Raw genomic sequence first — 21,572 nt, 5'->3', positions numbered from 1 at the left:
TACACTTGTTCCACAAGTTTGGAACTTATTCAGTCCACAATATAGCTTTAATCGTTATCTCAATTTCCATACACTTTCTTGTTACATTTAATTCTATAGCGGGTAACATATCGCTGGGTCAGTTGTAACACCAATTTTTAAAGCTGCTATTCTATCGCAAATTAATTGTATGTAATCTAAATCAGTGTCGGAGTAACAGGTCTGACAAACAAAACGTTTAGAACTCTACTAGCACCACAAGTACCGATACTGAAAAAGTACCACGGTACTGCCCACCTCTGACTGCCAATGCATATCACACAAAGTTTGTCCCCCCAAAGTTTTCCAACAAACTTGGTCTCAGCTTACAGAAAACAAACTTTACAAAGCTTAAGATTCGTCTACAGAATCAAAAAGATTTCTGGGTGATCGACAAGCTGTTATAATTGACCCAAGCATAGGCATTCACCTTGTGACGAAAGTTTCTACTCTTCTGTAAGCCAATTGTACCAATAAAGATTAATTTATAGTAGCTCATATCTCCTATTTCCTCCTTGCTACCACTGAGAATCTGATTTAATTCTTTAGTAGATGCAGACCAAATTACACCGTTTTAAAAAAAATAGCTAACTGTGTAAAAAACAAACCTTGGTTAATATTTCCTTTTGGCTTATATTGTAACCGAGATGATTAGCTTAGTTTACAATGGTTGTAAAGCCGATGTATTGTCTAAAATTTCGACGTTCAATGACGTTGTGAAACATGGAAAAGTTGAGCTGTTACAATTGACCCGTGTTACCTTTGCCCCCGGTCTCCCCTGTATAAAATAGCGCAATTATTTTATGACTTGTCATAAAAGTGAAATTTAGGCAGGGCCATGTTAACCGAACCAAATTTTCGCTATAGGCGTTTTCAAGTCTTCATTACTTTTCGTTTAAAAAATTTTCTAGTTTGCTATACTCCTGATCGGCAATCATACTCCTATACTAAGCAGGCAAACGGCGTTTTAAAATCGTTGCAGCCTATAGGACTAGGGTTGGATTATCCGGATAACGGTTAACCGATTAACCGCAGTTTTTTTTTCCTATCTGATATCTGGATATAATTCTGCCGGTTAACCGGCTAAAAGAGTATCGTTGCTAATGCGTTTTACACTTTTTAGTAAGTTTGGACATTCTTTGTTACGTAGAGGCTGACTCCCGCTGAGCGCAATTAAACCTTTGTTCACACTTCTATTGTCTTATACTTTCAACTACGGTACTCGTAAAATTTACTATCACGTCACAAAGAAAGCATAATGAATGATTCTTTTAATAGAAGACTGCATTCAATTAAATTTGCGTGATTTTTCTCGTATTCGCTCGTACTGCGCGTGTACGTAGATCTACAATAAAACTGTGTAATGATTTTACAATCCATTTTTCATGCAAACCTCGTGAAATCGATTGTCTCACTTAGCAGTTATTATCCGGTTAACCGGTTAGATAAATTCCAAATATACGGATATATCCGTTATCCGGATAGTAAAAACTATTGATATCCGAACTAACCCTATATAGGACGTCTCAAAATTGTGCACCATAAATTGCGGCTATGGTCGTTTAAATATGAAAATACAATTTTTTTAGGCGTAACTCAGCGCTCTGCGCCGTTTCGGTGACGTTAGTAATGCCGGTAATTTAGGTATTGCGTTAAAAAAACTTTGAATCTCTCTCCTCAACGCAATTCTAAACATGCCACCGACCACGTTGGAGCAAACGAGCGAACAAGCGTTTGGTGGCATTACGTGTCCTTCTTTTGGGTGATCAAAATATGGTAACCTTACTTTATAGGATTAAAACAAACCACATGGCACAATAAACAAGATGTGATTTAAGGGGTAATTTAAACCTAACAACATCGGCCATAAAGTACATTTTCTTAAAACCAAAACATTGACAATCGTTATCAGATTTGGTTACCATTACTTAAACCATATTTCGCCTTTTTCAAAACTTTTTTCGGTTTTAAACCATATGCTTCCAAACGACTAGGGTCCAACTGAGCCAGTTTGTGATAGGTATCGTTTTTGATCGGTTGTGACTTTCGTTTTCGTGTTTTGCTATTTTCTGAACTTCTAAGTTCAAGAGCAGGTGTGTTGTTGCTGCGATCTGAAACCAACATTTTCAGACGTCTTTCCCGTTCACGTTTTCTTCTTCGTTGACGAGAATTGAGCTTTCTGATTATCTTAGGCCTCGCTTCATCTTCATTCGATTCCTCCTGATTCTTTGGACTAAAATTGTAAAACAAAACACTTAGCGCGATGAATGGAAATGACAAAACAGTTTTGTTAGCCTGTAATAAGTACAAGATTACATAAAACGATGCTATGGTATAGATAGCGCGACGCGTTATAAAGCTCGTGTATTTTGTCAGAACTGGACTCACTTCTTTTCTAAGTCTTCGTAAAATTTTTCAAAATATTTCTTCTTTTTTACCCGTGATTTACGACCGTACGTTTGACGAAGAAAACTTTCATCTTGATCAGAACGATGCTGTACGACACGCTTCAGTGAACACCAAGAGTTCAAGGTTCGGTTGTCCGCCAGCAAAATCTGTAAGAAATGTTGGAAATATTATTTATGAATGAATTAAACGCAAATGTAATATCACCTAAATACAAAACAATGTACTTGTAAGCTTTTACCCATATCCGGGTTTGTGTAAATAAAATTAAATAAACATATCAAATTTTGAAAGGTTTACAAACTTACACAATTTTTACAAATACAGTTTCTGTCTAAAAGTACGCGTGTTTTTGTAAAACACAAATCAGTAGACAAAGAAGCTTCCAAAGCTAAGACAGCGTCAAAACATAGATTCTCCGTCATCATAAAACCAGTTTAATCCGGTGACTTCTCCGTTGAAGTAGCCGATTGCACCTCTGCTTCGCAATTTCCTTCATGCCCCAATTTAGATTTAAAATAACTTTTGGGATCAAATTATATGCGGTCGAGTTCTTGCTACTCTTTTACAGACAATTACGTTCCCCTAAAAGCTTTTTGCATCTCGTAGATACGGACAACGTTAAACTGCCGACAATCCGACATACTGTAGCGGTCTCTACGGCTGGTACAATATTGAGTAATGACAGGAACATTATGCTTTATCAGTAACAAATAAGAAAAAAACCGTGCTGAATACATTCTAGAAACAGATAAATCTAATCTTTCAATAAACGATCGAGCTTTCAGGTACCTTGTACTTACAACCACGTATATTGAACGTAAGAAAGATTTTGCGGCTTATACGGTATGCATACATCGCATCACTAAAATTGAAAAAAAGTTTAACAATAGACATGGAATTCGAGGTTGCGATATGCTGTAATTTATCCAGAAAAACGATCTCCCTGAAAGATGAACTGGCCAAGGGAAAGGACATGAATGCTTTAGCGCTTGCTGAATCTACATCCTTGTGATGAATGATCATATCTGGTAGCAAGTACCTTCACGTTTTACTCGGCGCGAAAACAAGACAACGCATTTCTCTTTAACAGTTCTGAAATAGTATTGGACAATATTTCTTTTGAAACAGGAAACAGTGAACGCAATGTTCGGAAAATGGTTCTCAAGTTAGTAGGCTACAGTGATACGAATTTAGTGGTTACCAATAAAAATTAGGCGCACATCGTTCGTTACAACCCGTTTAACGCCGACTGTTTGCCATTTCACTTTTCGAAAAATTGTTGAATTACAAAATGATGCATTGAAGTTTTTTGGGCTCAGTGGCGGAGTGGTTAGAGCAACTGACTCTTAAATATGCGACCAGGATTCGATTTTTTGATGTACTGTTGTAATGCCTTTGGGCAAGACATGAACGACGCTTGCTCCTGTTCAGCGGTTCTGGTGAATAGTTCCAAGTTCGAGCAAAAAATGTAATAAAATAAAAAACAAAGATTGTAAAACCATGCCACAAGAAGTTGCACAAAAAATTTGTCTGCTGCAAAGAGGGACGAAGTGATACGTTGTACCATGGTCCCAAGGCGCTCAACCAACCGCAAAATTTAATCAGTTGTTCTTGGCAACATTGCTGAATTATCCAAAAAATCTTATCCAGATCCGTTTATAGTTTAACGAGAAAAGATTAATCAACAAACAAAAAACCTTGAGACCTTGCATCCGACAAAGTGCTTTCTTTGACAGCAGCGATTCCGCGTTATAGCGCTTATTCGAAATTGAAACTTGACAAAACGGCTTGATTGGGCAATTTTGCCGCGTTATTTATGTTCTTAAATGCGTTGATATAGAATTTATCGATGGTGAATTATGATTCATCAGTTTAACATGTGGTGCGTGTTTTAGATAATGCCTGAAAAACCTTACAAAATGCAGCTTGAAAAACGTTGTTTTTGACCTCCACTGCTATTAAATTTCGATGTAGGCTATTTTTCGAATATTGCTTTCATAACATCAATGATGAGCAAAATCAAATTACGGTAGAACGTCACTTCTGTGAAGTCACAGGCAAAATTCTGTCACACGAAGTTTTAAATATCACGTAATGCAAGTTTGGGTATTTGAAATACAAGTCGAACGTACTTCGGACTTGGCAAAATGACGTCATTAATTGATATAGCTACGTGGTCTTTCTGGTTGCGGACGTCGTGACAACGCTGTCTGCCTGACGATTCTTCTCAAAACTTGTAGACTTTCAGTAACTGAGTTCAGCATGTACTAACGTAAAAAATACCACAATAAGTTCAATATATTTAAACAGCTTTAAAACGCGAAATGAAATGTACTGTCATATTTACAATAGCTGCCTATTTATGATTTCCAATTATGAAACGCCGTAGGCCTATACTCGGCAATTGATATATTTTCCATGGGTATAGCCAATAAGTAGTCGTAAATAGAAAATGTGACAAACAAAAAGTAACAGAAAACGTAAAAGTACCGATGACACCAAAAATTTGGTTCGGAAGGGAGGCCATGGCCCAATGCTTGAAAGTAGGCCTAGCCATACTGCATATACGGTGAAATCTACAATAGCCTAATCTACCTTTCAGAACATAAAATCACTCAGTGGATGTGGGTTCGTGTTTTCTAACTTGGCAACAAATAAAACCTATTACACCCTGTGAGTAAGATGCAAAAAATGTTTTAACACAAAATAATTGCTCTGTAGGAAAAGATAAGAACCTACGTCCTAAGTGTAATATGCAACGATCAGCCTATATGTAATTGTAGTTCTAAGCAGGGTTTTGGAGCCGGAGCTGGAGCCCGGAGCCGGGGCCGTGCATTTTCACCGGAGCTCTTCGTGAAATTCAAATGGAGCCGGAGCTGGAGCCAGTTGTTTGAAACATAGCTCCGGCTCCGATGTATTTCATAAGATGCTATGCTACTAGTCTACTACTATTGGCTGAATTCACATAATTTAAGAGCAACCCTTCACAAAATTAAGAATTACTGGGGATTGGATAGCAGAGCAGTCACATGTTCATTGCTGCAACCGATGGTACTGACTACTGACTGACCCATTGAGATAGATATTCCAAATTGAGCGTTCATCCTTAAACGTCAGTTTGTGACGTAATGGAGCCGGAGCCGGAGCTGGAGCTAATTTATGATAAAAGAGAGCTCCGGAGCTGGAGCTGGAGCAATTTAAAATTTACGCCTGCTCCGAAGCCCTGGTTCTTCTAAGACGTTTTAGCAACAAAAAAAAAAGTAAATACAACCCAAAACTATCGTAAACGCAGGGATGACAAGTACCGGGGCCCACCGAGAATTTTCCGGTGGGCCGGAAAACCCCTGGACATAAGTTCGCCCCTGCGCCCCTGAACATAAGTTGACATCAAAATATGGTGTACGACTGCAAAAATAAACGGAAGTGTCCAAAAATGTACAACTTGTATAATATATGTATATATTATACTTTTTAAAATCTTAAGCACTTACATCAGCAGTTGAAAGACCATAATCGTTAGCTGGCACGCTTCTGTACTTGAAGCGACATGGCATATCGCCCAGGACGTCCTCAAAGTTCATGGCGTGATATTCTTCCATGTGTTGTTCAATAGGTTTATCATCTAAAACAATTTTAGCTTGGTGATATTATTATCAATTGCTCATTTAACAGCAGACAAACATAACATAAAAAAAGTCATATCAGAGCTGAAAAGCAAAAACTTTCATCTTACCAACACTGGACTTTCTAACACTCTTAGCTTCATACGATTTCCTTTTCTTTTTCTCAGCCTTTGACAGTTTCTTCTTTTCGGGTTTGAACTGGTTTGACTGGTGATCACAGTCCATCTGGTAGTAAAATCAATTGTGTAATATTAATAAACACAGAAAGGAAAGATAAACAAAGTGTCAGAGTCAATAATATCACCGCCAATTCATGCCAATTTTCACTTTCTAAACAAGAGCATATGCAGTTTTTATACACATTACCTCGTATATTTTCACTAGATTACTAACAGTAGCAAACTGGTAGCTTGCAATTAATCTTAGTTACTAGTATATCTACAGTATCTTGTAGGAAAATCTTACCACAAAATCTGGTTGCTCACAATCTGCCAAGTTTTCGATATATCCTTGGTTATATTCACCTGTAAAGGATTCAATATGTAATTTTGCACACAATGCACTCATGGATATAAGCTAAAAATGCTTACCATAGTCTTCAAAATTATCCCAGTTTGTGTCTTCGCCGAAATCATCTTCACCTATGTCAGAGAAATAGGGCTTCTCCTCTTCTTCAATTGCATAAAAATCTTCATCAAAGAGCTCCTACAAAATGCAAGATCACTTGACAATTTTCAAACATGGGTAAACTTGGCAATAACAATTCCAAGAACGCTAATCATATTTTAAAATGTCGTAACTGAGGAATAAGTGAGAAAATTAATCGTTTTTTCTACTGTAGTTAAGGTAAAACACACATCGTTTGTTTGTTGCACCAGGTGAGCGTGACTTTACTGGAGTCCTGGAGGTTTTCATGCAGGTAAAAGTTACCATTATACTGTAACTGCAACGTCACGATCAGTACACATATAATTTTATTGCTAGTTCAATAAATTTGTTTCAAAACAGCTGAAGTCTTGATGAAATATACAGTAATAACCATTGTCTCTCATGATATTTGCTAGTTTTCTTTATGTACAAAAGAACCATAGTTTAACAAATGCATAACTGTATGTTAAATTCATCCACAAGCAATATACAAGCAAAATATATCAAACTAACCTTCATTCTTTTTTCATGATGTTCAGGATTAAATTCATTCTCAATGTCGTGGTCTGTAAAGTTAATATCATTGTTCCCAGTAGCTGCTCTCAAACGATTAACCTTATCCATGATTTCCTACAATAAAATGTATGTTGAAACAATTAAAGTTTAATAAATTATGAACAAATGCATTAATTAGAAGCTATGTCATACTTAATCAATAGATATCTGAGCACTAGTGATAAAAAACTTAGCTAACGCATGTGATTAGCACTCACTTCGCGTTTCAACTGCTTAAGTCGTTTTAGTTCTTCAACTTTTCTTCTTTTTTCCTCATCTTTTCTTTGCTTTCGATCAACACGTTTTTGCTTGGTTTTCAAGCTGGTCTGTCTCACAGAATCCCCAACAGTCCTCGGATAGCTTTGTATCTGAAACAGCAACATTTTGACAACTTGCAGTTAAAGACAACAAGCCAAGGGCTCTTTCATGCTTTGTGAGTTGTGAGTGAGTGAGTTTGGCAAATTGCACCATTGGCAATTTGGCATTATCATATCAGTAATAAATCTCAATCTTAATGGGATAACCCCACACTACTTGAAAGAGAAATATAAAATTGGTTAAACCTGTAGGTGTACATCATAACAAAAGACTACACCCATCTGGCCATATTTTACATCATACCACATGAATAATGTACATCATGCATTACTATTCTGCATAGGCTTTGTTTTTAGTAGTTTTATCAAGCAAATATAAGTGGAAAGAGTAGGCCAAAGCAAGTGATCTCATAAACCAGTTCTTGGCCTGAAGGAGCCAATTTGAAGACCCCAGTTATGGAAAAAACATGCTTCTATTTGATACTAAGACAGCTTCCTCACTTTATTTCAAGGTCCTTAAAGAAAACGGTATGTATTGGCATTAGAAATGTTTTCAATGTGTGAACAATGTCATTCTTTTTTCCAAATTGGAAAACTATGTGACACATCTGTTTTGAAAGTTGTGCTGGCAATACAGTCAACTGCAATAACACAACTACCCATGCAACCATCTTTAGATTTTGATTTAGGTGACAAACAAACTTGCTCTAATTTCAGTAATAATAAGCAAAAATAATTCTGATCTTTATGACTTGTCATATGGAGAAAGCATGTTTGTGTAGGATGTCAACTTTTAAGGGGTATGGTACTGTAATAGATAAATTAACAAAAAACCTACAAACTTGCTGTCAGGTTCTTGAAAACGAAAATTATATTTGTGTTCAAAGTTTTCTTGTTTCTTCACAAACATCTCATCCTCTGTATCACTGTCCCCTTCTCGATCAGAGTCCGTTAATGAACTGCGCAGTACAATCAAGTTTTAGTCAATGATGTACAAGGGCATGACAAAATACTATACAATAAATCATCACACACCCTATGCTTCAATTTTTAACTTATGATTAAGCCCGTGCTAAAGGAAGGGTATGGATCAAAAACTACGATTTCTACGAAAGTGTTAGGCTCTTTTGGAGGCCTTCAAAACTTGTTTAAACCAATTAGAAGCTTTGTTAATGTTGTCTTTCAGCCATGCTAACATTTGGTAACAGTTGTTACAAACTAACAATGGCCTTCAGACTGTAAATAAAAATTGGCATGAAAATAGGTGAAATGTGTATTTTTAGGCCAAAAATTCTACTCTTGACATTGAACATCTGTAACAGAATTTGAAATATGTGAATTCGGTCATACTTCAGCATGAGGTGCAGAAAGTTCCCCGTGGGATCTTTCAAGTAATTGTAATTTGATAATTTCACTTCATAAAGAAAAAACTGAGTTACTGGCCTTTTTGCTAACCCATGCGTCCCCTAAAGAAGTAACATTAGGATTACTGTATACATATTTAGTATGTCAAGTAGCTTTCTAAGATGTACTAATCACATCCTAAAAATGTTTTCAGTGCTGTAAGTGAAGGCAATCACTGGAAAAACAAGCTAGCAATAACAACAGCATAAAAAATCTAGAAAATACATACCTATGCTGGTACTGAAAGTTTGGGCTTATAAGGCATTATTAAACTAATTTTCCTTTTCTTGTAAGCTTACATAAAAGTAACAAATGCACAAAACCTTTTTTCTTCTACATCAAGATATCTTCGATTCAATATATAATCTCGCAGAAATTTTTCATTCTCATCTAAATTAGGGTTTTGCCAATAACCATCCAAGTCAGACAACTTCATTTCACTGTCATCATTGTCATCTTTCACCTAGAATAAAAAGATTCTTTTTCACTATGAAATAAAAAAATGGTGATGTTGCATTCCATAATGGTCTGTTGAGTAAGCGAAGGAAATAATTGAATACCCAAATCTTAAATTAAATTTAAAAAAAAATTCTTTGAGCAGCTGTCTAATAGCAGCATATATTCTTTGGTAACTTATACAAGCACCTTTTCCTTCTTTGTTAGAAAAGCTCCTTGGTCATCCGATATATCATTTTCATCTACGGCATTTGTGAGACTCTTTTTGATGCTATCTAACTCAGCATAATAACTCCCAGGTATGACTGGCACCTTGTCTTCGTTGTCCTCTTCATAAAGTCTGCAAAATTAAAACACACAGAAATAAAAATCAATAAAAATTCTGCTATATTACCAAAAATATTATTTCAAATCTCAAATATCAATGTCAAATTTCTCAGAACCATTAACAAATTATGATTTCCTACTCCCTAACGACCAAACACTTTAGCCTGACAGATTGACAGACAATATTTTCTTCAATTAAGTACATGGCTAATTTTGAAGTTCAGTTGTGAGCACAAATGCTATTTTGATTATTTGCCACAAACTTACCCTCCACGTTCAAGAACAACTTTACGCTCCATATCTTTTAGATGTAAAGGTTTTTTCTTTTGCTCATTGTTGTCTTCATTACTGTCACAGTCCTACAATTTTACAATTCCATAAAAACCAAACGTTGTTGAAAAGTAGTGAAATATATACAAAAGTACAAATAGTGGAAGCATGATAACAGAACCTTACTTAACTAATACTTCCACATAACTTAAAGCAATGCAATGCGATGCATACCATGATTATGACAACTCTACCCAACTTGACATACTTCAAGCCAAGTTCACAAGGATCTTCAACTTCAAGATTTATGCATATATAGCAAAGGTGGGCAAACTGTGGCTCTCTGACATGTTTTTGTGGCTCTTCGAGCTGAATAGTAACATCCATTTTTGTTCATTATCCATACGTTGTTTACCGTATTTATATTGACCCTACTGATTTTATGGTGCGCTCATGTTTGTAATTTTCCGCATGTGTCTCTGTCATTGAAGAAGTTTGCCCACCCCTGATATATACTAATTTTAAAAGAGTTTGACCTCCAAATCATTTTCTGAGGATGATTCATGAAAGAATTTTTCATCTTTCTTGTACAAAATGGGATCTTTGTTTTTTATTTGCACAAGGGTACGGAAGAAGTCCTTCTCAAGTTTAGAGTTGATAGCCTCAGCTTTGTCATCTTCAGATTCTCCAGAACTGCTGTCAACTTGGTTGACATTCCCATACTTATCTTTCACTGAAACATAAAGAAGATCAATTAAATTTATTTTACTTAACACCGTTACTTCAAAACAGAACATAATCTACTTTATTAGTATATAAAAAACCAAAAAAACTAGCAAAGGTGAAGTTTTTATATGCTTGATGCACTTTATACAAACCAATTAACATTAGAATGTAACTTACATCGCTGAAATTCTTCTGCTTTGCGATATTTGTCATACTTCTTCGCAAAGTCTTTATTTATGGTAAGTTTGTCCATAATCAATCAAGAAATATTTAAAATATTGGCATGCTAAATCGGATATCAAACTAGAAGGAATATGAATTCGGTTATCATCAAGAAAACCACAACATGTCTTGATACAACATGAATTATTCATTGACACTATTCGAAAACAAAAGCATTTCCACCGTGATCTAAATTCTAAACTGTTTACCAAATAACGAGAATTGCAGAGACAGAAAGAAACAAAACAACGGCCTATATCATGTTACAAACAAAAACGAACCGTTTACAGCTATTAATATTCACTCAAATATAAAAAATATGAAAGTTTAAACATTATAAAATTTTAGTCCAAATTTGATCACAAAAAGATTATTAACTTGTAAAATCTCTCCTATAACTTAATCAAAAATAATGCTAAAAATTGCTTGAAAGAACATGCCCTCATATTTCGGAACACAAGCAATTAATTAGTAGAAGCAAAATACAAGTCCATGGAGCATTTAGGTTTTGAACTAAGCTTGGGTGGTATGGCTATTTCTAACTCAGCATGTGTCAAGTTTTCATTGAAGTTCCCAATGCGATTTGCAATAATACTGTTAACAGTAGAATGTGGACCATGTTCATTAACATCTTGGTTTGGAGGGATCCAAATTTTAGTTATTAACTGCGAATACAAATCGTGAGTTAATTTATATAGATGCTGCAAAGAATGCGCATCTTGGTCCATGTGAAAAAGTGACAAGTGGATAATTAATGAGTGCACATCATCATCCATGGAAGCAAATGCCTTAATAATTTCTCCCAATGCTTGTAGTAGACCTTGTTCTTCGAACCTGGACCCTTCCCGAAGAGAGAAACGCTTGCGCTCTTGCTTTCGCCTGCTTTTTGCAGTTCTCTGTGAAGTGCGACTGTTCACGCTACTTAGACTTGAACCAGTAACAGTGCTGCCAAAATCTGAGGCAATATCAGAGTCCAAATCACCTTCACCTTCCCCAGCCAGAAGATTCTACATGGAAATAATGCAATGTAAGCCAACAAGAGCAACTATCATGAATGTGTTTTAACTAATGACACTGTACCACAACAAACCAACTGCTAACAAAGATACCAGAAAACTAAATTTTGTCTCATTATTTTTCTACAGACAAACAGTGTGATGAGAAAAACGTTTACCTAAAAACATCACATGGAATGTAGTTTACATTATTTCTAAAGAATTGATGTAGAGCTAGGGCATAATTGAAAAAAAAATTACAGAACTATGTAACTGCAAATTATTGAATTACGGTTACACACCAACAGTCAATGCTACATAATTATGTAAGTGGTCTAAACTAGTTTATTGAAACATTTTTAACTACGTTCGATCAAAATAGAGTTATTTATCAACATATAAGTAGTATCATACTAATTACGTTTACTAACATTGCTGTGTCAGAAATGGCGCTTGTAACAAAAGTTACTGCAACTCTATCAAGATTGAACTTATACATAAGCAGGTTGGTAACACAGCCCCCAAGACATGTGGTTGGTGGAGAATATATAAAAACTATATTTTATTTGATTGAAGTAAATTGGCGAAGAAAATTGAAATTAGCTTAAAACATTGATTTTGATTATCTTTTAGTAAAACATACGTAACTAGTTTAAAATTAATTTTATATATCATACTGTATATATAATACATCAGAGTAATAGCCACTTACTGGAATCTATCAGACCAAAATGCTGGGGCAACATCCTAATGCGAAAAGGATCGCTTTGAAATGATAACAAAAGTGCAACTATGCTAGCATTATATTATCTCAACAATAACTGGAGAGATGGGGTGCGGAAGTTAAACGGAAAGTGACTTTCATAGTTACCAACGAGGCGCATCAAAATTACAAATTTTTTTTCCTTATACAGTAGTCGCCGCTTTATAAACCCGCAGTTAATAAGCACAATTCAGCACGGTCCCGATTTATTCTTGTAGTAAAATGCTCCGCTTTGTAAGTTTAAAACTAGTAAGCCCATATTCGGAGAGATTTAGAATAATTTGCATGTAAGTACATGGGTGGTGATGGTTTTGCAGTCGTGTACTATTGTAGGCTATGCATTAAATGCAACCAAGCAGCGTATTGTTTCTACAAACTCTCAATCTGGGCAGCAAACAAACGACAGTATCCCATGCAAGTGTTGCATCATAAGCTTGATTGTTGGTCCTTATTAGTCTATAATCGTACTGTGATGTACTGTACTGTTGCCGTGTGTGAAAGATTCGGAATTTTTAAGAACTACAGTAACTACTATACTAATGTGTAAACTTTGCGAAATGTGCAGCCAAAAGTGATCAAGCCAAAGGTGACCAAAAGAAAGCCAAAAGTGACATCATGCTTAATAAGTCCAAAATGGTTTGGTCCCGAAGTGGGCTTATAAAGCGGCGACTACTGTACAAAGTTATGTAACTGAAGATCCCAATTATACCCAGCTCTACATTGATGTCTAGCCAGTAAGCTTAAAAACATTCAATACCCTTTGTCTCCGTTCTTCTTTTATTTCTCTAACTTTGAATATTCTCATGCAGTGCCTCTCAAATTGTTCCTTTGACGCTGTCAGAGTGGATGATACTTCAGAAGCTGTCTCCAACAAAGCTGGAATAAGATGGCTATTTAGAAACAACTCTGATTTCTGTATTTGAATAAGACGGCAAGCTGATGACCACAGATGGCCCTTGCAAAGAATTGTGATGGCAGCTTCAATATCCTTTACTTCCTGTTCCAATATCATTGCAGCATCAAAAAACCTCCGCTTGTCAATAAGATTGTTTGCAAGTGTTCTGGCCAGTTCTTTGTATTCTTTTTCTGGATACTGTAGCGCAATGGCAGACGCAAATGCAAGCTGCCAATTGCATGACACTGTAAAGCATTTTATAGCTTTTTTATGATTTTCACTTCTCGCCAAAATTATTCCGGCTTCTTCATAGAGATGTTTAGCGATTAAATATTCAGCGTACGATAAACTTATTTCACGATGTTGTGATGTGTGCTGACCAAATAATTTCAATGCTTCTCCATAAAGATTTTGTGTTTTTATCAATCCAAGGCAGTCTGAAAAATGATCTGAGGATTTGGAGATGTTTATTAGTGCTCTATGGTATTTTTTCAAATACATATCTATTGTGTATTTCCTAAAGTTTTCCTCCATGCCTTTCAGTTTATTGAGAAACGGTACATACTCTTTTGGATCATTGTGTGACATCTGGACAACAGTAAGGGCTAAATCAAGATCATATGTGGCCAGTGCCTCCTGATATAGCACACGTCCATCTACAAGAACATGCAAGTATTTGAGAGCATCATGAATTTGGTTGTCTTCCATGCTATGGTCATCCTGTGCAACTTTAACAAGCTCTAGTGCTTTTTGAGTTTCACGTTTGTCTTTTCGTACATGGGCAGTTAGAACAGAAAGGAAAAATTTCTTATCTGCATTCTTTAGGTAAGCTAGCACAGCATTGCAGATTTTGTCAACCTTGTGTACTTTGGCAGAAAAGAGAGGCGTTGGCAGTTTATGTTTGGCAGGGTAGTGCTGGTTATACATAGTAACCGTCACATCATCATTGTGTAAATCACTTAAAAATAGATTTAAATAATCGGCAGAATTGAGGTCCTCAATAAAGTGTGGTATATCGCTGTAAAATTTTTCAGGGTTGTGATCATAAAAGAGGTTCATATTGATCCTGTGTTTTCTCATTAATTGGAATGCACATAGATATTTGGCACTGTTCAAGTATTTCTTAACAACTGAAATCACAAGTGCACGAGGATAAATAACCTCCAGGTTTCCACGCGGATGCTGCAAGATCACTTTATGTTCACTTGGTGTTACAGTAACAAGGGAAGCTCCTCTGTCAACAGAACGGACAATTTCAGTGATATGGCAGCCGCTTTGTGTATAGCTAGATCTGTCAAAATGATTTTCTATAGAAGCAACATCCTGGTTTCTACTGAAGCAAATTAATTTGTGAGTAGATGTTGTGAATATAATATACTCATCATGGATGGCAAACGATGTGCATTCGTTGCTAATTATTTTGTTATTTAAAAGAAGTCGTCTCTGAGTAGAAAGTGCAAGCAACCCAAATGTTGTAGAAGAACCGTAAGTGAAAGAACAGTACACCATTTTGTGGTATATGTCATTAAACAAAATTGGTGTATCATTGCTATCCAATAACGGGGTTGTTTCACATTGGGAAATGTTATATTTTAACACATTACCATTATTAAGCTGGACAATGACTTCAGGAGTATTGCCATTATTTACACCAACGCACGTGCCAACAATGTGTCCATCAACTTCAAAAACCTTTTCAATAGACATTTCTTCAGTTCCTTTCTTTAACAGAAAAGTAACAATACAGTCTCGATTTGATCCAGTAATAGCTGCAGTAGCAACTATCTGATCAGTACTTGTCCACAAAAGGTTATGTATGGTACGCCAATCAAATCGATCAGATGTTTTATCAATGGTATACTGCAGACTGAAATTGTATGGCTTAATTTGAGAAGAAAATCCATTGCCTCCTGCAGCCATCACTTGCACTTTATCATCACAATCGCTTTTTTCTGGAACGGATGAAAAGCAAAACAAGTTTCCTCCAGTTGTTAGGGCACACATTTCACTTGTTGTAGTGGCAGATTGCAGAAAAGAAACTTCGTTTACAAATTCATTTAAGTGAACTTGAAATGCACACATGGGTGGTGGAACAACCATGACATAAAATGGTGTTAGTTTGACTTTTGTCCCATCAATGACACCAATATATGATGAATCTGTGCTTTTTACATCATCAGCAATGCTGTGGGATATACTACTATCGTAGATGCAGGTTGCCCACTTGTAACGGTAATATTTTCCTGGTTTAGTTATGACATGAAGAAGTAATGTTTCTTCTGGATCCCAACTAGTGTAAGCAATTTTGTCATCATATATCAAATTTTGTTTCAATGCCCAGTGATAATTAGAAACAGTCCAAAGCTGTAAATAAGTCTGCTTTGATTTAACATCTGTACCTATCATCATTAAAACCGAGGAATCAGAATTCCACTCCAGCTTCTTCACATTCACCTGTTCAGTATCAAAAGGTAGAGTAAACTCACCATGTTGCAAACCGTTCAATTCAAAGAATACAACATCATGACGATGAGCTTTCCGTTGAGTGGATGCAATCAGAGAACCTGACGGTTTCCAAGTAAACGGGCTCTCAAGCCCGGCCATATCTTCACTTGTATATTGTAAGTCACATTCCTGATTCCATACTCTAAATCTCCGTTTACCTTGTTCTACACTGCTGATAGCAAAGTACTGTCCATCTCCTCTCCATGCAATCTTCACTTGATTGTCATCGTGAATAGCATCTGTTGCCTCATGTTTTCTTTCTTTTCCCGAGACATACTTCCCAGCAGATCCTTGAAACTGAGTTTCTTTGCTTCCCCAGCCAACATTTACAAATTTTCCTTCACCAAACCCCTCTGCTGACACCTCAAGTTCAGTGATCGGGTCAAAATCATGGGTCATCACAACAACACTGCCACGATTTGTGACAAAAATAACTATGTCTTGAAATGGGCTCCATGACATCGAAAACAAATCACAATCCACGCTTCCCACACATTCACATTCTCCACTGACGACATTACACAGGACAACATCTCCGTGTCTAAGAGCAATGCAAAGTTGTTCTTCACCATACATATATTGCAGTCCAACTATCTCTATTGGCTTGTCATAAGAAATTGCTTCACTCAAATTGACATGAAGGCATTTTTTGTAATCCTTTGAATTGTAACCAATAATTTGTTTTGAGTAAGCCACAAAAAATTTTGACGTTTCGTTGTCTATAGTAAACCAAATCACATCAGTGGGCAATTCAGTTTCTTCACAAAACAGAAGTTTCAAATTCTTCATTTTATCTGTTAAAAACTAAGCCAACAGAATCTAAATATAAATCTACAAACAATTACAACTTCGTAACAATATTCATAACAATTTTTATGTAACACACTACTTCAATATGAATGTAAAATTAATATCGAAACTGGTCAATCAAATGTTTTACATGAGTGTGGTATTCATGAACATGGCCTTATCACTAAAGCATTAAGTCGGTCGACAATCAGCATAAAGTTTAGTTTTTTAGCAGGTGTAACGAATGCTGCATGTACGAAAAAGCATTTTGGACTATTTTTGCTAACATTTGTGAACTTTGTAACGAGTATATACAACCAACATAAGCAAATTTTAACCTCTTCCTGAACTTCACAGTCTAGCTATGTATTAATAAGGACAACAGAAGGTAGAAAACGTAATTGAGACGTTTAAGTGTGAAAATAATGAATTATAAAGAGTTGATTACACAAGCAGGACCTTATATATTCTTACACGAGCATAATATAATAACTGCAAAACAGTAAACAGTAATTATTTTCGCTTATCAACCTTCTAAACAGTGTAATCAAAAAAGAACAGTTCGTCTTTACCAATTAGCATTGACATTGCAATAAGATATGATAATTTTCCCTTAAAATGGCTAATTGATGTTATTCTACTAATAAAAATTGCTTTATGTTTTAATGTGATAGGTTATCGCCATATCACGCAGTTATTTCTTCAAGAAGTGACTTCGCAATCACCATAATTTCTTCACCTTCGATTTCTTTGTTGTCCCTAACCAAGCCACGTAAAACATCAATTGCATTTGCAAGCCTTTTCGTACAGTCTGGAATCATCATTCGAGATTCATCCAAACATTCAATCCTTTTCTTTATATCATGTTCATCTTTTCCACATGATTTCATATCTTCTACTTGCTTCGCCAAAGTAATTATTTCTTGCTCATATGAAGTTCTTTCTTTGGAAATTCTTTTAACAACACCAGTTTGAATTTTTACTTTCTTCAAAATAGCCTCCATGATAATATCACAATTTTCAACTATGAGTTTTATAAACCAATCAGTTAGAAACTATAGCTGCTGAACAAAACATATATATATATTCATAAAATAAAGGCTATGGTACAAACAGTAATATTCAATTTGGTAAAATTATGTGCAAAAGAAAAGCAAAATGAAAGGTTCAAACCAACACTAGACCTCAAAACCGACTTGAGCGGTTGGGGAAACAGGGAAGTTCAGTTTTTATAGACAAATTGCCAAAATTTTAACATTGAAAGTATGAAGACAGTAGTGGAGTCAGGATTTTAAAATTTAAGGGTCAACAAGAACATTTCTTTGATGACAATATTCTCCCAGTGCCTCCCTCTGCACTCTATGTTCCAGTATGGTAAAATCTCTGACCTTCTGAACTAATGTCAATATCTAAGCAACGACTGAAAAATCCATTTTCCAGATTGCAGAGTTTGGCAAGAACACACTCAATATTGCTTTTCATAAGCATCAATGGTGCAGTTTGAGTGCATATTTTTGCACTTAATGACCGAGACAGAACTTTCACAAGCACTAAATTTTTAGGTCATAAACCAAAGTAGAATGTGTGGCACATGAATGTTGTCGCATGAGATTCATCCACGTGCACGCCTAAATTGTTTATTTTTACGCCAATTTATAATAAATAAACCAAGAAAAGCTGGTTTTTTGAATGCCAATGTACAATAAATAAACAAACAATTGAGGCTTCGGTGCTTGCCATCACGCCAAAATATGTGTCTTTCTGGCGCACAATATCTTGTCAAAAATTGCCGAACTTTCCAATCAGGGTCATTAAGAGACTGAATCACTCAACTTTTTGTGTAATTACTTCAAGTGCTTCTGGGCATTTTTGTACACCCGCACTTGCCAATTTTGGTTGGTTGTCATAATCAAGATTCAGAGCTGGGCAATCGTCCTTGTAAAAAGAGCATTGCTTGTGTTTATGTTTTCCTATAAAGAAAAGAGCGCAATCGTTTTGCTGCTCACGCCCCCACTCTTTTTGGAAATTAAAAAATATTTTCACTCTGGCGCATTTTCGGACACCAATTGCATTCGTATGTTACAAGCATCAAATTCGCATTGTAAAACGTGTGTCTGATTGGAGCTGTAAGTGCTTATCATTATTTGTTGTAAATGTTATAGGAAATTTGATGGAATACAATGCTAAGGAGTTCTGCTTTGGTCACAGTTGCCACGATTAATAGATGACTAGAGTATTAAGAACCTTCTAGAATTGTAGATGACAATGTTCAGCAATTTAATATTCTTTACATTCAAACATTGTTGCATGTATAATCGATAATAATTAAGAAACTTAATTACTGTAATTAATAGCGGATTAAATAATTATGTAATTTCGTAACGTACGTACGCTGTTACGAATGTTTGGTACATATTACATTAGTTCAAATATTTTATGCATACAAAACATCGATGACTATCTTTTTATCTGTATGCATTTGCTGTGTAAACGCAAGCGATATCTGCACTCACATAACCGTTTTCCAAAACCGGGCAATAGCAGATTGAAATGTGACATAATAACAGTCCTTCAATAACTACTGCCAGAACCGTAAATTAGTTACGAAAAGTATGGCAGTGACACTACTAAATTGTCAATTGACAAGTGAAATCAGACTGTATGAAACTCACTAGGCTAGAAATGTTGCTTTCACGTCTTTACTTAACCAAAATCTTTGCAGTAATTGAAAGCCAAACAAAATAATCGCGTCTCGGCCAATTCTGATAGGAAATAATTATAAACCAAAAATTAATATAACAATAGCGATTTTTTTGGTAAAATTTATACACTGGCTACCCGACCCTAGAACTGCTATAGCCTATACCAAAAATTTTCATACGGCAAAGTTTTTGTAGACTATTGTGTAACATGAAATTTTAGAAAAATCAAAACCAGTTTAAAAATCGGACATACAGACATTAGTTTTCGGAGTTACAGTTTATTAAAGCTTAGCCTAAGCTTATCCTTGTTTATCACTAACCGTGTATCCAGACGTGTAAAACACATTAAAACCGCCCGGGTTCAGAACACGTTTCAACGTCTGATTTAGTCTTTAAAACATCAAAAACTTTTCTCAAAACATCAATATGTTGTTATCACAACAAAGTTGATACAGGAAGATTTACAGGAACAGTAGCATGGGAATTCTTGTTCTTGTTTTACCATATAACTGCTACAACTTCATTCTATAGTTTCAAGTTCCAACGTTTACAAGATTCCTCACGCGGTTGGGTACATGTGGTAATTTCCCTATTAATTGTACCACTGATGACGCTCTTGCGCCATTATTTTTTATTTCATGTTGGTTGGAAAAAGGAAGCATGAACTGGTATGATTAAATTGTTTTGATTTGTTTTAAATTGAATTGAAAATATGAATCTTTAGGCCTATTAAATAGATAACAGCAACTACGCTACAGCAAAACCGTCACTATACAAACAATCATTTAAAAGGGGTGCGTCATTTATTTACATTGTACGTGTTTTAAAAAGCCACCAACAACTGCAACTATAAGCTGTTTTTCTATTTCTTTAGATTATTTAACATTGTTTACATAATCTAGTATAGCAAATATAAGCAGGTTAGCATACTCCTTTTGAACGTTGACTGCCGAGTTTTTTTTGCTTTTAATTGTCAGTTTTCATTCATCGGGGCTGCACAAAATTTCGATTCGGATGAAAACATTTCACTATACAAGCTGGCACGACATTTTTACTATCATCGGTCAAATTTAGCATGATTGTCATATCGGATCTCTCTCATTGCTAGCTGTGGTCGTTTTGAAGCGCGGATGTCTTACAAAGATGTTCTTTGGGCAAAATTGACTTGAGACATTGTTTTTTTTCTGTTATTGTGTATTGTAATATGTTATTGTAGCATGTAGTTATCGTAATCACTAGTGTATATACGCCATAGTCGGTGTATCCACTATTTATTACAAATACTGTAGTTGGAGGAAGTACAGAAGCATGATTTCCTAAAGATATTATTATATTATACTTTTCTTTGTACTGTCTATCTTTTAGTGCACTTGTGGGCCTCAATATTGTGTTCTTTTTTAGCAACAGAAACGGGATTCCGGTCCCTAGGATGGAGTTTCTTTTGTGCAGTTTTCTTTAAACACCTATTTCTTGTGCACTTAAGATATTCATTGTCATTTTAATCTAACCATGTCACTTTATATATTTATTTCGGTTATTAATATCCGTGCTTTTAATGTTAGGAAACATGTCCTCTTCATCTTCCAACAGTGTAACTTAGTTGTTTCGTTGTTTTGTGTTATTTTGTCCTTAAATTCGTTAAACTTAGGAATTATTTTGTGGGTTTGGTGGCCATGCTAACCTGCCATCTTATAGCACAGTTGCATTATTGCTATCTTGCATGTTTTAAGCAATTGGGCTTCGCCACTTTTTTCTGTTCCTTAACTGTTTGTGAGCATTTGATTTTATTGTGCTGTAACAATAACGGTTAGCAACGTAACTTTCGCTCCGCACAATAAATGGCGAAAAATAATCAATACAATACAATACAATAAAAAATATTTAAGGCCGTAATTGTTATGCGCGATTATCATGCTTGTTTTTGTTACTTTGTTGTTTTTTTTACTTT

At 35.5% G+C, this 21,572-nt stretch overlaps 2 protein-coding genes across 2 annotated transcripts; both read right to left on the bottom strand.

The window, feature by feature from the left end:
• Positions 1 to 1,272: 1,272 nt before the first annotated feature.
• Positions 1,273 to 11,067, bottom strand: LOC143458562 (protein KRI1 homolog). Its single transcript, XM_076955340.1, has 14 exons — positions 10,931 to 11,067; positions 10,564 to 10,760; positions 10,025 to 10,116; positions 9,620 to 9,770; positions 9,298 to 9,437; positions 8,409 to 8,529; positions 7,472 to 7,621; positions 7,212 to 7,328; positions 6,641 to 6,755; positions 6,516 to 6,574; positions 6,161 to 6,275; positions 5,919 to 6,049; positions 2,407 to 2,573; positions 1,273 to 2,251 (listed from the first exon to the last, which is right to left on the bottom strand). Exons 1-14 carry the CDS (start codon positions 11,004 to 11,006, stop codon positions 1,927 to 1,929), a joined length of 1,956 nt encoding a protein of 651 aa, XP_076811455.1. The 5' UTR covers positions 11,007 to 11,067; the 3' UTR covers positions 1,273 to 1,926.
• On the bottom strand, positions 11,057 to 17,611 carry LOC143458561 (elongator complex protein 1-like). Its single transcript, XM_076955339.1, has 2 exons — positions 13,491 to 17,611; positions 11,057 to 11,982 (listed from the first exon to the last, which is right to left on the bottom strand). The coding sequence occupies exons 1-2, from the start codon at positions 16,920 to 16,922 to the stop codon at positions 11,440 to 11,442; spliced, it is 3,975 nt and encodes a 1,324-aa protein (XP_076811454.1). The 5' UTR covers positions 16,923 to 17,611; the 3' UTR covers positions 11,057 to 11,439.
• Positions 17,612 to 21,572: the final 3,961 nt, after the last annotated feature.

Source organism: Clavelina lepadiformis, chromosome 5 (genome assembly GCF_947623445.1).
Source record: "Clavelina lepadiformis chromosome 5, kaClaLepa1.1, whole genome shotgun sequence".
Classification (NCBI taxonomy): domain Eukaryota; kingdom Metazoa; phylum Chordata; class Ascidiacea; order Aplousobranchia; family Clavelinidae; genus Clavelina; species Clavelina lepadiformis.
This window is presented reverse-complemented; position numbering and strand designations above follow the sequence as displayed.

Coding starts and splice junctions, on each gene's coding strand:
- LOC143458562 (XM_076955340.1), bottom strand. CDS start 11,006: ATGGACAAACTTACCATAAATAAAGACTTTGCGAAGAAGTATGACAAA. Junction 9,771..10,024: donor GTTGTTCTTGAACGTGGAGG/GTAAGTTTGTGG, acceptor TTAATTTTGCAG/ACTTTATGAAGAGGACAACG. Junction 9,438..9,619: donor TTCTAACAAAGAAGGAAAAG/GTGCTTGTATAA, acceptor TTTTTATTCTAG/GTGAAAGATGACAATGATGA.
- LOC143458561 (XM_076955339.1), bottom strand. CDS start 16,922: ATGAAGAATTTGAAACTTCTGTTTTGTGAAGAAACTGAATTGCCCACT. Junction 11,983..13,490: donor AAGAAGAACGGAGACAAAGG/GTATTGAATGTT, acceptor ATTTCCATGTAG/AATCTTCTGGCTGGGGAAGG.